Source organism: Scyliorhinus torazame, chromosome 13, assembly GCF_047496885.1.
Source record: "Scyliorhinus torazame isolate Kashiwa2021f chromosome 13, sScyTor2.1, whole genome shotgun sequence".
NCBI classification, from domain to species: domain Eukaryota; kingdom Metazoa; phylum Chordata; class Chondrichthyes; order Carcharhiniformes; family Scyliorhinidae; genus Scyliorhinus; species Scyliorhinus torazame.
The window spans coordinates 40,897,245-40,914,071 of NC_092719.1; the positions used below are offsets into that span (position 1 = coordinate 40,897,245).

Here is a 16,827-nt window from a genome sequence, read left to right on the forward strand (position 1 = left end):
AAACTTAGTGCAGAAAAGTTGAAGGGATGGGTCCCATGATATGCTGGAGTCCACCCCGCCAGGAGTCCACCCCGCCAGTAACTTGTTTTTTTAAAGATTGGTGTGGCATTTTTAAAGGACGCCCGGGTTGCCAAAAGTTGTAATCCCCCTCTCAATGCAAACCCCCCTGGCACTGCATGGGTGGTGGCAGGGGAAGTGACCCTCTTCCCCAGAGCAATGTACTCACCTGAGCTTCTCCGGAAGATCTACTCGCCATGTGCACATTGTGGAAGACCAGTCGAAATTCATGGCGGTGTGATCTCACGCAAATGTAAATAAATTATCTAATTGGGTGGGGGTTGATCAGGCATGCAGGCCGAATAACGGCATAAATTCATGTGGGGGGGGTGGGAGGAAGAGGGGGTACAATTTTGTCGCACCCTCCCGCCGACGTAAAATGTGGTTTGGGCCTCTCGCGAGAATTTCCACTCCTGTTACCAAACCCACCCAAGAAGAACGGGAGTGGAAAATTCCAGCCTATATCTCAAAATAAGCGATGCAATTTATAGGAGCTTTTTTTAAGGTTTTACTGAATCATGTTTGCTTGAGACATTTATACCCCATTTCCCATCTTTAGACATTAGTCTTTGACTTAAAATCCTAAGTTTGCAACAATCTTGAGCCATAATTGTTAATGACATGTTAGGTCCAGCAACGTATAACTGGGGAAGTATGTTGGCTGATTTTGCTTTTCAGAACATAAAAATAGTTGAATTGTGTATTGTACCAAAGTTAATATACTAGTGTAAGAATAAAAGTGGGAAACAAATTGAACAAGTTATCCTTTTTTGTTAGGCTTTTACAAGTGGTTTGAGGAAATATCTTCAATATTATCGAGCTTGTGTGTTATCAACTCCTCCATCATTGAGCCTTTTACCAATCGTCTTTCTCTTCAGGAAACTGGGGCGCCAACTAAGGTCAGTGTGGTCATCTTTGAGTAATATGTACGTTGCAGTCAAGTTTGTGTTTATCTCTAAGCAGGAACCTTTCACTTATATCTCTAGTTATCGGTTTCAATTTGCAAGAATGATTTTATTTGGATTAAAATAATTTTCATTAAATTTGTTAATTTACTGTGTAATTAACTTTTTTGTATAATGGGTTTGCCTATCAATTTTCAAAGACCTGAAACATATTCCATGTTAACTAGCAACATCAGATTTAATAACAAAGGTACAACTTGGTTAACAATATGTTTAGGTGAAATCTTAGCATGAGAGCAATCCCTAGTTTATAAAGCAATCCACACCTCTTCCATCTGTAAACCTTCTAAGTGTATGAATACCCAAGTGTGATTATTAATCTGGCTCAGAGGCTTAGTTGACATACTAATTCCCGACCATGATGAGTTTGGACCTTTTTAAAAAATACTAAAAATATTTACTTTGAGGTAAATGAAACACTTGGCAAAAGTAAAATGCCAGAATTCAAAAAAGGAGAAAGCAGAATAAGATGCGTTGATGGGCGCAGGAAGTTACAAAAGAGCAGAGATTAAATGAGTGCACCAAACTGATGGATGGAGTTCATTGCGAGAAAGCATATGGTGCAATAGTTTGGATCCAAGAAAGATGAATCAGAATAGGACAAAATTGAAATTCTGCCATTGTTGAAAATTTGAAATAAAAACATAAAATGCTGGAAATACCCAACAGGTCAGACAGGATCTGTGGAGAGGAAACAGAATTGATGTTTTTTTTTCATTCATGGGATGTGGGTTTCGCTGGTCAGAGAATCGCCCCCATAATTTGAACACTTCTTAAAAATTGTAAAGTTAAAGTAAAATCTACTGTCCAGGCCTGCTTGCAATTGAAATACAGAATGGTGATTACAAAAGAAGTGGTGCTTCAGTGTTATGGAGCCTTTCAGAATTCATCTGAAGTACTGCATTCCGTTTAATGTTACTGAACCTCAGGAAAAATAATTGGTCTTGGAGTGTGAGCAGTGCAATTTTGTCAGAATTATACAAGTTCTTAACGAGTTAAATTATGAAGACAAGTTATATAAATTTGATTTGTATTCTCTTGGATTTAAAACCTAATTCATGTCCTTAAAGATAATAGATTGATAAGGCGGATCCAGCAAACCTACATCCTCTGCTGGAGAATCCAAAATAAACAGGAATAATGTTCAAGTAACCTTTGGGAAGACCGTAATTATGATGTGACATCAGAATGAGAAAAACAGATCATAATAAATGGTTTCATTACAACCGTTGGGCATTTAAAAATATTTATGTAGCCATTTGGGGTTTATAATACTTTGTGTATTAATCAATTTATTTTTGTTGTTAATTTGACTTTCATTTGCCAGGTAGCAGTTAAGACACAATTGCTTGGAATAATAGTGAATAATAAGTCTGCTCTTTGCAGGTATTTGTCTGAATTATGTGGTATAGGATCGGGTGCGCTAGGAGTAAACCGAGGAAGTTCATCACCGTTTCCCACTGTAAGTTTGTGTTTCTTTTTCTGCTCTGAATCATTGTTCTTTCTCGTCATCTTCTGTAGATATTGCCTTCTTGGTTGTGGTCATTTTCCATAAGCAAGAGTTTCCTTCCAGTACTTTGTCCAAGTAGAACTGAGAGTACTGACTGGTCATTCAAATGTGTTTTAAACTCCACAACGCTTAAGGCTGCCCTGCTGCAAGTACCTGCATATATTGGCAGGCACAATTCCAGCAGGGATCACTTAAGTAGTGATCAGGAGCAGGAACCATAGCCTGTTTTTATTTGTTTTCCTTTCATAACCTGGGAATGCATACTAATTGTAGCCATCCATTGCCACCTTGGTTGAGTTCATGAAATTTGGTGCACAGAATCTGTTCTCATGTTGACAGTCACAATCCGAGAAGTGTTACCGTGCTAATGTGTGGTAGGTGTTGTACATGCAGCTTTGAATCCAAAGATTAAATTTATTAGGTTCTGAAGTTGCAGCATATTGCAATTGCACAGTGGAAGAAAGCACAAAGAACTTGCTTTACCAAGCACCACTTGACCAATGAAATACTTTTGAAGTGCAGCCAATGTTATATTTGAGATCGCCTATCGCCAAGAAATCATCAAGGTGCCTACATTGGAAACAACGATGGTCAGGGTGGAGTCAAGATTGTCTTACCCTGGCTTAAGACGTTAACTAGGAATGCAGTTGATGTGAGGAGTCCTCTATTATTGGTCATGCTGGTGGGGTTTGTATGCCTTGTGGCCAGTGGGTGAATAGCTACAATGAGGGCATAATCTGTGTTGTGTCCAAGAAAAGGACTTGTACAATATGGTATTTCCCCAGTTCGAAGCAGAGGCCAGTCATCACTCATTGACAGATGTTTCAGCTGTGTTTCTATTGTGGGTAGGCTGCACTCCACCATGTGGAGAGATGTCTTTTTTTGCAGCGAGTAGCAAAAGTCATGCTAACCTGCTCATTGCAGAGAATCCTCTTTCTCTTTCTCTTTTGCTCTCTCTCCCTCTCTCTCTCTCTCTCTCTCTCTCTCTCCCGCTCTCTCTCTCTCTCTCTCTCTCTCCCGCTCTCTCTCTCTCTCCCGCTCTCTCTCTCTCTCTCTCTCTCTCCCGCTCTCTCTCTCTCTCTCTCCCGCTCTCTCTCTCTCTCTCCCGCTCTCTCTCTCTCTCTCTCCCGCTCTCTCTCTCTCTCCCGCTCTCTCTCTCTCTCCCGCTCTCTCTCGCTCTCTCGCTCTCTCTCTCTCTCTCGCTCTCTCTCTCTCTCTCCCGCTCTCTCTATCTCTCCCGCTCCCTCTCTCTCCCGCTCTCTCGCTCTCGCTCTCTCTTTCCCTCCCGCGCGCTCTCTCTCTCCCTCCCGTGCGCTCTACCTCCCGCGCTCTCTCTCTCTCTCTCCCTCCCGCGCGCTCTCTCTCTCTCTCCCTCCCGCGCGCGCTCTCTCTCTCTCTCTCCCTCCCGCGTTCTCTCTCTCTCTCTCTCTCCCTCCCGCGTTCTCTCTCTCTCTCTCTCTCCCTCCCGCGCGCTCTCTCTCTCTCTCCCTCCCGCGCGCTCTCCCTCCCGCGCGCGCTCCCCCCCTCTCGCTCTCTCTCTCTCTCTCTCTCTCCCGCTATCTCTCCAGTAAACAGCAGGCATGTAGTTCTCTGGACCCTGAGTCATGACTTTGGCAATATCCTTAAGTGCTGCTCAAAATGCTGTATGCTGGTGGGACAATATGTGCCACTTTTGATTTTGAATTGGTGTCCCTGTATTTTTCTATAGGTGATGTTGTTTAGGGTCAGACTCTACTACTTGCTGCATTAATATTTGCCCAAATATCCTTTAGGCTTTCTGTTCCATTTTTGGTCATGGAGATGAGAATGGTGCATATAGTAGAAGCATGACCACAGGATTTAGAGTTTGCAGGAAACATCTCAAGAGTGTTGGTTCGTACTGAAACTTGTAAAGTGTTGTAGAGTTCTGGAGGTAGTTCTTAGTCTAAAATTAGTGGTAGTAGTCATTATTTGTAAAGTAAAGTTTGTCATCTACTACCATCCCGGACCAGACCCCAACATTTGCTAGGATACTGAATCGAGACCCCAATATTTTTTTTATTTTTTAAGATTGTGAGGAAAGGATACCTCACTTCAGGAGTGATTTCACACAAAATATGGATATGGTATATTAAAACAAATGTTTATTACTAAGAAAGTCTTACATTTTTTTAATTTAAAAAAATAAATTTAGAGTACCCAATTATTTTTTCCAATTGAAGGGCAATTTAGCGTGGCCAATCCACCGATCCTGCACATCTTTTGGGTTGGGGGGGTGAAACCCACGCAAACACTGGGAGAATGTGCAAACTCCACACGGACAGTGACCCAGGGTCGGGATTCGAACCCGGGTCCTCAGCGCCGTAGGCAGCAATGCTAACCACTGTGCCACCGTGCTGCCCTGTCTTAAAATATTTCTAACTTCACTCAAGAAAATAGCTCCCAATTACCCCTTAAATAATGTTAATTAATTCAGTGACACAATAACCCTTAACTGCTATCTTTATTTCAACTCCTACAGCAAAACTATCTTGGGTCATAATCCACTTTTAAATACAGTTAACAAACTCAGGAATATTTGCTGTAAAGAGATGTCTTGTATACTCCACTTTAAGAAAGAGAGATCTTTGAGACTGCTTGAAAAAAAAAGAGACCTGACACCCTGTCAGAACAATGCCGAATCACTGGCTGTATTCTTCATAAACCTTATCAGCTCACCTTCCTGTCAAAAGCTAACTGAAAATGTCAATAGCTGACTGCTTCAGCCCCTGGTTCCTCTCATTAATGACATCATCTTACTAAGCTGAACACTGTCTCTAATTATCCATTCCTCGGGGAACCCTTTTAGTATAAATAAACATCATTAGTCCAAACTTTTACGATGCTTTAATTGCACCCCTGGCTCCAAAAAGCCTAGCTGTCTTTTAAACCAGGATTTTTAAAAACATGATAGCAGCAGTCAAGCTATCCCAGGCTTTTAACCCTCACTGCACCAAATACATATAATACAATATATCTGAAATTCCTACATTCATCACACATCTGATTGGTGGAGGGCATGTTTTTGTCTCCATGCTCTCATGCAACTGAACCAAGTCCTCTACACCATAGTTGGAAGTGGGAAAATCGAGCTGATAAACCCAGGGTTATTTTAAAGGGAGGCGCAGATTTAGCTCCAGGTTACAATTGACAGTATAAAAAACTGAATTATTTTGGGAAATTTGGCAAACAAATCCTGTCTTGCATTCCCACCCACAGCTTATGTGGTGGCTAAGAACCCAGCTGCAATCATTTGCACCTAAGCTGTACAGCAGTGTCTGAACTTTGGGAGACTGCCCATCCTGATTTGGGAGATGTGGACCCAATTCATGCTGCTTGCCTTCCCAAAGGATCTTGGAGAAACAACTGTCTATGTTATGAAATGCACAAGCTAATATCTCAGCCCAGTGTTCAACAGGTGTCCAAGCTGATGTTCATCTCTTTAGTAACACAACCGTGGCTATTCATATTGCTTTTTGTTGAATTATATTGTGCCATTTTGGAAAATCTCATTGATTGGAAAGCACTTTGTCCCGAGGCTCTGATAGGTGCTATATAAATGTTAACTGCCTGCCTAACTTTCTAGCTGCAGCAGTTTAGGTATTCGATTAATAGCCATTTGTAATTCAATCATCATTCCAAGAAAAATTTCTCTCAAGATTCATCATTAATTTCTTTACTTGTTTTCTTTTATCAGGGAGTAAAACTGTTGTCTTATTTGTACAAGGAAGCTCTGAATAACTGTAGTAATGAGCACTATCCAGTGCTGCTCTCTCTGTTGAAAAACAGCTGTGAGCCATATACGAGGTCAGTATTATTGAGGTTTCACTCTTTTACCTCAATTGATGTATTTTACAATGCAATTCCTTATTGCCTTGTTTCCAGGTATAAATATGATATTTTTTTTTAGATTTGTCTATGACTGGGTTTACAGTGGTATTTGTAGAGATGCGTATGGAGAGTTCATGATCCAGGTGAATGAGGACTACCTTAATTTCCGAGGTAAGGCCGCGCGAATTAAAATGTGCAGAATATATAAGGAAATATGATTGCAACTTCCTTGCAATTTAAGTTTAATTACTTCTATTAAGTAATTTAAGTATGACATGCAAGAGCAACCCTACTCTGTAATAGTTGACATCTGCTGTGGGACTTCAAAGGCTTTTGGCTTGGAAAGGCAATAGAGTGCCGTTGTCGTTTTTGTTTTCACGTTTCTTCCATTGAGAATCATAGAATGATGCAATGCAAAAGAACATCATTTGGCCCATTGTGCTCTTTGATAGAATCATATTGTGCAGGATAGAAGTAGGCCATTTAGCCCATCAAGTCTGTGCTGGCTCTTTCCAAGGAGTCCTTCCTGCACTTTCCATATAGCCCGCTCGTCTCAAGTATTTGTCTGATTCCCTTTCAAATTTATTCTTGAATGTGCTTCCACCCTCCTTTTAAACAGTGTATTCCACATCGTACCAGCTGGATTGTGTATTTTCTTTTCCCTCGTGCTATGTCCAGGTGCCTAACAACTCTGAATGTTTTCTTATTTGTGGGTATTTTGGAGTCATCTGTAATTGTAATTTTGAAGTGATAACTATGATTATCTCGTCACCACCCTGGAGAAAACAAAGGAAAATATCCAGCATGGTTTCTGTAGCTCTTGCAACTTTTGTCCTAACAGAATAAGGCAATGGCCCTTTGGTCCATCAAGTCTGCACCGGCACATGAAAACACCTGACCTGCCTACATAATCCCATTTTCCAACACTTGAATGTTAACATGTGCGAAGTACTCATCCAGGTACTTTTTAACAGATGTGAGGTAACTCCTCTACCACCCTCCCAGGCAGTGCATTCCAGACCAACACCATCCGCTGGGTAAAACAAACCCCCCCTCCCCCCCCCGCCCCTCACCTTGAACTTGTGTCCCCTTGTAACTGACCCTTCAACTAAGGGGAACAGCTGCTCCCTATCCACCCTGTCCATACCCCTCATAATGTTGTACATCTCGCCACCTCTCAGTCTTCACTTCTTCAGCGAAAACAACCCAAGCCTATCCAACCTCTCTTTATAACTTAAATATTCCATCCCAGGCAACGTCCTGGTGAATTGCCTCTGCACCCGCTCTAGTGCAATCACATCCTTCCTATAATGTGGCGACCAGAATTGCACACAGTATTTCGGCTGTAGCCTCACCAAAGTTCTATGCAGCTCCAACATGACCTGTGTCTTGATTGATAAAGGTAAGTGTCCCATTTGCCTTTTTCATCACCCTATTAACCTGCCCTCTGCCTTAGATCTGTGGACAAACACGCCAAGGTCCCCATGTTCCTCGGAACTACCCAGTGTCAGGCCATTAATTTAATATTTCTTGTCACATTACTCCTTCCAAAGTGTATCACTTCACACTTTTCAGGGTTAAATTCCATCTGCCACTTTTCTTCCCATTTGACCACCCCATCTATATCTCCCTGTAACCCAAGACGCTCCACCTCGCTGTTAATCACCCGGCATCCAACTGCTTTTCTGTAGTGGAGGCAGTAGGACAGGCAACAGTAGAATCTGTTCACAATATACAAACTTTCTGCTTTCCCTGATTCTGGAGATGACGGGCGCCATTCTCCCATGCCGTGCCTTACCGGAGAATCGATGTTTGCGCCATTTTTCCACACTACGCCGGTCCAACGCTATCCTGCAATTCTCCTAACCGGCGGGAACGGCTGATTGAACAGTGTGCAGGCTGCCTCGGCACCCATTCATCCAAAGGGCCCTGGCTGCCGCTTGTCAAAGCGCCCTACTAACAACCGTCCTTGCCTCTCCCTCCCATACCAACCCCCCCCCTCTTCAAGTGCATGATGTTTTCGCAGCAGCCGTCGATGTTCGCCACCGTGGCGGCAGCCATGCAGATGGCAAACCGTCACATGCGAGGAGGGAGGCTCATGGAGGGTGTAGCAGAGGGAGTGGCAGCGGAGGGCCCCGTGCCAGGCGCTGCTGCTACACACCACCATGCCCGACCAGTCCACGAGGAGGCGGAGGGTGCGGACCATCCTCACGTCGCCAGCCGGGAACAGGGCAACGACACAGATCCTGAAGCATCAGCTGGGGACAAGGACAATCAGGTGGTCGTTCCAAGGCGGTGGAGGCGTGCCATGCGTGACCGAGTGTACCGGGACCACATCTCATACGAGGACATGACGGAGGTGGCATGCAGGAGCAGACTCCGGATGAGCCGTGGGACGGTTGCACATATATGCAACCTGCTGGCACACCTCAAGCCACGTGGAACAGGGGGAGGACATGCCCTCCCAGTGAGGGTGAAGATAACTGTGGCCCTGAATTTTTTTGCGGCCGGCTCCTTCCAGTCGCCGAGCGGGGACCTGTGCGGGATCAGTCAGGCATCGGTGCATCCGGGCAGTAACCGATGGCCTCTATGCAGTCGACGTCCCGGAGGACCGCGCTCACCAGGCTGCCAGAGCATCGCAATTCGTCAAGATGGCCGGCATTCCAATGGTACAGGGTGTTGTAGATGGTGTTCATGTCAACCTGCGTCCACCACCATGGGACAGGGACGTCTTCATGAACAGGAAGGGGTCATACTCGATCAACGTACAGTTGGTGTGCGACCAGGGGGTGAGGATTATGCACGTTTGCGCATAGTATCCGGTAAGCGTGCATGACGCCTTTATTTTGGCACAGTCGTTCATCCTCGCAATTTTCGAGGGTCACCCACCCCGGATGAGGGGCTGGTTGCTGGGCGACGGGTTATCCGTTGCGGCCGTGGCTAATGACGCCCATACGGAGGCCACAGACCAACGCGGAGCGTCGGTACAATGAGGCGCACGCAGCAACCAGGGGTGTCGTGGAGAGGTGATTCGGTCTCCTCAAAATGAGGTTCAGGTGCCTGGAGCGATCAGGGTGCGCCCTGCAATACGACCCTGACAGGGTCCGACGGATCGCTGTTGCATGCTGCGTTCTGCACAACATCGCCCAACAGAGGGGCGATGTCATGGAGGAGGAGGACGTACGTGAGGCCGAAGAGGCCGCCGACGCTGAACATGAGCACGCGATGCGCTGATCAGCGCACGGTTCGTTCACTAGGGGGAGGGCCTCGTTCTTCAGGGCACTGGCACCGTTGCCCTTGCGTGTTGGCACCACGCAGCATCCCCCTCACACACGTCCCGCACCAACGCCCAACCCTACGAGACACGGCACCACCATCACGACGCACTGCACCTGCGGCACCTTGTCACTGTCGGTAGACTGATACCTCCGTAAGTGGGTGTGAACACTGCCAAGCTGGATGATGACAACCCGCTCTGCGATGAGCTGTAAGCCACAAATCGCTACTGACCATCTGACTCATGGCCATTTCTGAACACCGCCACATCGGTGTCCCCTCTATGCGTCAGGGACACTCCATCACATGTCCATGTGGGGCCACGGGCGTTGTCGCACAGAGGACAAGGCGTGTTTGGTGTCGGGGTGGGTTCCACTCCCGGCCTCACCCTTGCGATGATTCCCGGCCAGAACCATCAGTGGGCACCCCACTTCACCTAACCAAACCACCCACCCCCCCCCCCCCCCCCAACACCGCCACACCCCCACCCCACCCCCAGAAAAAGGGCAGACGCATGGAGGTTTGGAGTAGCAAAATTTATTGTGACAATGCAACACACGTACCCTAGCCCCTATAACTAATCTGTGCCCTGCACCCATGCCAACTTACTACGTGCCGAACCTTTTTGCCTTACGGGCCCTACCACTACGTCTAGGTGTTCCCCCAGACGGTACAGCAGGAGTGGATGCGGATTGCTGTGAGTCCTGCCCTTAGACTTGGGCTTCCCGTCGGCGTGTGCTTCCTGGGGCGGCCCGGCCTGGATGGGCCAGGCTGCTCGGCGGGCGTGCAGGATGGCGTGCTGACACCCTCCTCTGCCCGCTGCCCACCAGATGCACCAGGGACATGACGGGGGGAGTGCGAGTGCCCCGGTTCCTCCCTTGCTGTGGCTACAGGGACAGGCACCGAGACTTCCCCTCCCCCATGGAGCCAATTGGCCCACGGGCCTCTCTAAGGGACGGCGGTGCCCGGGGAGGCACTCCCCGTTGCACCACCGACACCTGGCGCTGCCAGTCCTGGAGGCCCGCTGTGGTATCGACCAGGGTCTGAACGTTGCCGGCTATGGAGCTGAGGGAGTGTGACATCCCTGTCAGGGACATCGCTGCCTCCCGCTGGATTTGGGCAACGCCGTCCCTCACATGGGCAAGGCCGCCGATGCTCTCAGCGATGGCCCGCTGAGACTGGGCCAGAGCCCTGAGCATGGTGGTAATGTCCATGTGGCTCTGGAGCATGGCTGCCTGTGAGACGACAGTCCTGTCATGGGCCACGGATGACGCGTGCGCACTAAGCCCCACGCCCTGAAGAACCTGACCCATGGTCGAAGCCATTTTCCCCCATTGCCTCCATCGGACGCCACCCGTGCGGTGTCGGCCTGGGTTGCAGCCATGACCGGCAGCACTCCCTGCTCCTGGACGCGGATGGACTCCTCCAGCTGCGTCTGCAGTTGCCGGAAGACAGCCGTCATCCCGTCGTCTGGTCCCTGGGGTGCCAATTGCATCGGGTCTGTGGGTGGGCCTGGGATGGCCAGGAAAGCGGGAGCCGTCTGGGCAGCAGCTGGGTGCTGGGCCTGGCCTGCCCTCCGACCGTCCAGGCCCTCGGCTTCTCCTACTACCACATGCTGTACCAGTTTGACTGTGTAGTGCGCACCAGAATGTGTACCAGATGCCTCGCCACTAACTTGCCCAACCGACGACCGACGTGAGTGTATCTGTGGTGTTGGGGGGTGTGGGTGACAGCAGTGCCGCGGCCGCTAGGTCTTCGTCTGTCCCCAGCTCTGTCTCCTGTGTGGAGCCGTGGCCCGCTGTGTTTCGACCATGGCCGGTGCGAGGTTCCCTGCCCCTGTGCTGCGACATCCTCTGTGCGTCACTGTTCGGACAAGCTGTCCCCTCCCCGTCCGTCAAACTTTCATATGAGTCGTTATCGTCCGTCCTGATGTCTCTGTCTGTCCTCTGTGCGTCAGGCATCGGTGTGCCAGCCTCCGACGATGGCTCTCCTGCCCGTTGTCGTCCCCGTCTGTCCGGTTGGACAATGCGGCCGGAAGACGTTGGTGCTGCATGTCGGCGTGGTTAATGGTCGGTCCCACGGCGGTGCTCGTGTGGCCCTGGATAACTCATTAAGGCAGGTCTCGTTAGTCTTTCGTCGTCGTTTGTTAGGGGTTGAGGGGGTGCGTAGTGAGGGCGTTGACTGTGGGGTGGTGCAGTGTCAGGCGGTGGGGTGGTGAGAGCGTGGACTGTGGGATGGTGCAGTGTTAGGTGGTGGGGTGTGAGGGGGCGGTGGGGACAGAGATGGGATGAGGGCCTGCATGCATACAGTGGATTATCACTTGGGTTCGCCTCCGACCTGGCACGGCGCTCCCTCCCGGCTGGCGGCTCCCCCGGCAAGGTCCAGTGCCCTCTGCTCGTATGGGGTCAGGGGTTGCAGCTGGGGAGATTCACCTCCGGTTCTTGCACGCTCCTGGAAATTGTGTGCTGTCTTGCGCTTACGTGAGCCTCGGAGGATGCAACTTTATCACACGCAGAGGGCACTCCGACCCACGCCATGGCACCTACCCACGGGGGTTGGGGGTGGGGGGGGTGGGGATCCACATGTATCCCGGGTGAAATCAGCGCCCGCCCCCGGCGCCCCCCCCTAGCGTGGGCAATGGGGGGGGGGGCATTGCCCAGGGCACAGCTCAGGGAACTTACTCTCGCTGCCCTCATAAGGTCATGCAGCTTCTTCCTGCACTGTTTCCCCCTTGCGGGGGATGTGCCCCACAGTGCTGACTGTGCCCCCCCCCACCTCTCGCCATCCACGCCTCATGGTGCTGCTTGACTGCCGTGTCCTCGTTGGGGGTAGAGGATGGGCCTGTGCTCCTCCACTGCATCCAATAGTGACTCCAGGTCACTGTCCCTGAAGCGGGGTGCGGCGCGACGGGGCTCCTCCATGTCGTCCCCCGGTGTTTCTGTGCGCCCTGCGCACTTCCTTATACGTGGCGCGGCGTCACCGTGGCGTTGCGTGATGACGGCGCCGCTCCAGCGCTCTGCACACTGCGTTCCTCACGGCGCCGCTGCTGGCCCCCTCTCAGGCAGTGAATTGGCCACGGCGTAGGCCCGTTCGCGCCGTCATGGAATGCGACGGCGTTCACGACGGTGCGGGCACTTGGTCTCCATATCGGAGAATCGCCCCCGACATTCCTTTGTGCTTCAATTGAAGTATAGATTGCAGAAACTTTTGTCCTGTTTCACTGGATCAATGTTTTTTTGTTATTTTTTTTTGTTTAATAATGTGCTGAAGTTATCACTGAACAATTTAACGGGCTTTTGGCTTTGGTGGATTAGCTATGTTTAATGGACATGGACGAGTAAAACCATTTCTTTTTCCATATTGATTGTGTATGATGGGATGCAGATATTTGAAGTTCATTTCCTTGCTGTTCTGTGCATTATTTGTGGAGCTCTGGGTAGAAACCTAATGAAGTAAGAGAGCACGTTCCCTGAATAGATCAAAGGTATATTTCCAATCATTGATTTTAAAATTTATTTGGCAGATAAACACTACTGGACCAATGGATATGTTCTAGCTTCCAAAGAGGTCGAAGAGTGTGTCCCTCTTTTTCTTGCTCACGTGGCTTATGATATATACATCTGCGGGAAGACTATTAACTTGCTGAAACTTTGCTGCCCAACGGTACTCTGCTTTTTTATTTATATCCATATTGTACTATGTGGGAAAGTTACTGGTTCTTCACTTAAACCGTGTTTTCAATAATACAATTACTGGTTTATGCATCTTGTGCAGTTTAATGGGTCTTACACATGCCACTATTGGAGTAATTTCGCAATATGACTTGCATTTCATTCCTAATTGCTTTGTTCTACTTTTTGTCTATGTTCATCTTTCCTCCTGTTGTTCTTTGCTTCTTTATGCCTTGTTTTAAATTTTAAGGCCGTTTTCTCCAGTAGTTCCAGAGTGAGCTGGTTGTGACACTCTCAAACACTGACTGGGCAGCCAGTGTCGCCAAAACTTGAAGAGCTACCCCATTAAAGATGTTCAACTGTCACCTGGATCATCCGTGCCCCCTCCCCGCCCTGTCCCAAACAATGTAAGACATAGTAAAAATGGATGACATAAGGCTAGACATCTTAGTTAAAAACAATTATTGGCTGAATATGTGGCTATAAACGAATTAGATATTAAGGTAGTAGTTTCTAGAAAAGGAACAGACCCTCCATCATTGATGTGTTTTCCAGAACCCAACCCTTTCTGACATGTCAAGTATGTGACAGTAACTCCACAAACTTTTTCTAATCCTGCAAATATATTCTTTTTAAGTGCAAATATTTATGTAGTAGTGAAAGATATGAACAGGCGTCACACCTGGACAGGGAGGAAGTGTAGTTCCCACTTTGGGCACAGCATCTGAATTCGGGGCAAATTGTGGTAGTTGTGAAAAGTTTTGTATCTTAAAAAAATAATTCCGTGATATATTTGAGTGGTAACTTGGTTTGATTAATACTGCTGACTGAGTTTATCCCAAAAAACGAGGATGTCAATCAATGACCTTTTGAGTAAACTGATTTTAAATTGCTGAGAATGGTTTTAAAAGAAAATACAGGTCTATTTTCTAGGCAGATCGTGCGATACTGTAGTCAGTTTCTTCAGGAATTAAAAAATTCAAAACCCTTTCAAAGCATTCCTATTAGTCTCCTCGTGCTCAAAGGAAACAGCTTAAATTTTGGAGCCTGCTCGAACACCTGCATCTGAAGCAATTAGTGGAAATACGCAATGGTGATCAGTTCACAAAGCCAGTTTGGAGGTAGGGCCTGCTTTTAACGTGATGTATCTAAAGTTAATGCAAAGGATCACAGAAACTTGAAATCCGCTGAATGTAATTTGCTCTTCAAATTTTGCAATCATTTGCACCAGTTACACCAATATCAGACGGATTGGGCTTGAAAAAACAGCACAAATGAGTGCAAACTCTTACTAATTTTTAGCTGGCTATGCATAGGCCCTGCGCAAGTATTTGGAGTTCAGTATATCACTTTATTGAGGCTCGACCCTGTATGCCAAGCTTTGTTACTGATGAGTTTAATTCTAACATGCTATAGATTATAATGTAATGGAATTTAGGAAATTAGCATTTGTAATCGTCATATATCAAGTTAATATTATACGGTGTTTTAAAGTTTAATGGAAAGTATAAGGGGCTCAGATATTGACTAAAATAGCTTAACTAAACCTTTCTGATTGGACTTGTTACACTGGGCAGCCACAGAACTTTGCCACAGAAGAGGTTACAAACGACCAACTTTGAAGTTGCTATGAATATGTTCGCAGATTGCAGTATTTGATGAAAGAATTAAAATTTTAACAACAGAACATCTGAATTATTTAACAATTTAGAAATTGTTTGACTTTACTGCTTTTTTATTATCATAGATTTGGATTTGGGGCCCCCCCGCCTGACCCCAAGGCCCAGTTTAGTTATACCTACTTTTTCCATGTCTTCACGATTACGTAAATGCACTTTAATAATGTCCTGTTCCTGGCTAAGGGAGCAATTAAAACATGTACCCGGTTGAATCCCTACCCGCAACCAAACAAATCTTTTATCTTTTTAAGCCAAATTAGCAGAGACTAATCTCAATTGGTGTTCCAGTTAGGTTCTATTCAATCAGCATGGATTAGCAATTAAATACAGGACCTTCAGGTCTATGTGGCTTAATGTTATACTGAATGGTGCCTTTACCAATGAAGCCATGGATGTAGTCTAGTGTTAGTCCATGTTTAACTTTGTCTAATTTTTCAAAACATTATGCTACTGAATTATGATGGAACATTGGTTCTTACTGTTCAGTTTAGTTGATTATGTGGAAGATTCTTTTGTGGTTAATATAGTGATTGTATTTGTTGATATTTGTCCTTTTTAAAGCATTACATCTGCTGGTCAGACATTCCTGTTCCCTGCATCTCTGTCACCTTTTCCCTGGAGGAACTGGAGGAGATTGAAAGAGACTCTGCTCTTTATGCCAGTCGAATGGAGAGAATAGCTCGTTACAACTCCATCAGCAGAGAGGCAGAGGTATCGTTTTTTAAAGTAAAGTCCCAATAGATTGTAAATCTTAGTCAACTGAAAGTGTAGAATTTTCCACCTTGGTAATAAATTTTACAATTCATATAGTAGCTACCAATATTCTTGTATGTAAAGTACCAGAAAAGTATCTTGCATTTTGAGTTCTGATTTGTTGATGTTCTCATAAAGTTTTTATTTTTTGTAATACATTTAAAATCGAAATTATAAAACTTAATTTTGGGAGTCCATTGGAACAATAGTTTAGTAAATGATTCCTATTGTAATAGAAACTCATTGTAAAACAAATTAAATGTAATGAAAAGGTTTTTGGCTCCCTCTAAACTTTGAAATGTTTTGTGGGAAAAACTTATGTATATCCTATGTGTAGTACAATCAATTAATTTTTCAATTGGGGGTCCAGAATTTGTTTTCATTATAATTGTTTTGAAATTCTGCTGTGTTCTTTATACCCTGTGCTATAATTTGCAGTGTGAACAGGCTTTAGTTGTGCCTATTTGCCCAATACTTCAGTAAGCAAACGGGACCATGAAAGATGTAGTAGAGTCACCATTGCATCTTTCACTACATCTGATCAGGGCGAAGATATCATCACAACATTGCAACCTCTCCATTCCAGAGTGCCTAGGACCAACTCCTTTCTAAATTTGGGGATTTTCTGGATTATAGAATGACATTTGAATGTCAAACCAAAATTGGGTAAACGTGAAAACAATGTAATTATATATTTACCTGAAGCATAAAACAGTGTTAAAACACAAATCAGTATTACAAATTGTTTTACTTATCCAAATACTACATCTGCCGTGCTTCCGCTCCCAAAGTACCTGAACTAAAATAATTCCATGAGTTGCTTGGACCTGCTCAAAAAATCTGGACAGCTGGTGTTTCAGAACAGCGGATCTCTGAACTGGGGAGGTTATTGTGTATTAGTGATGAATTGGGTTAATTAAAAGAATTATGAATAGGTTCCTTCAGAGGAATGAGTGCAGGTTTCATTCCCCCATTTAAAAATGTTTGGCACTTGTAACATGTGCTACTTCGTTAGAATATTCTGAGCTGTTTCTTTACCATTATTAAAAGTTGGAATTTGATGCACT

At 46.1% G+C, this 16,827-nt stretch overlaps 1 protein-coding gene across 9 annotated transcripts in view; it reads left to right on the top strand.

Annotated features, from left to right (window-relative positions):
- The window catches only part of tubgcp6 (tubulin gamma complex component 6), a 70,289-nt gene that overhangs the window by 13,364 nt on the left and 40,098 nt on the right, over positions 1-16,827 (top strand). For all 9 annotated transcript variants that reach the window (XR_011934047.1, XM_072471427.1, XM_072471425.1 and 6 more), the window contains 6 exons: positions 835-956; positions 2,409-2,484; positions 6,248-6,357; positions 6,461-6,552; positions 13,181-13,320; positions 15,569-15,718. Coding sequence is in view for 8 of the 9 variants with exons in the window: in XM_072471427.1 (XP_072327528.1) it covers positions 835-956; positions 2,409-2,484; positions 6,248-6,357; positions 6,461-6,552; positions 13,181-13,320; positions 15,569-15,718 (690 nt within the window). In the remaining variant the exon portion in view is untranslated. The remainder of the gene's footprint in view (positions 1-834; positions 957-2,408; positions 2,485-6,247; positions 6,358-6,460; positions 6,553-13,180; positions 13,321-15,568; positions 15,719-16,827) is intronic.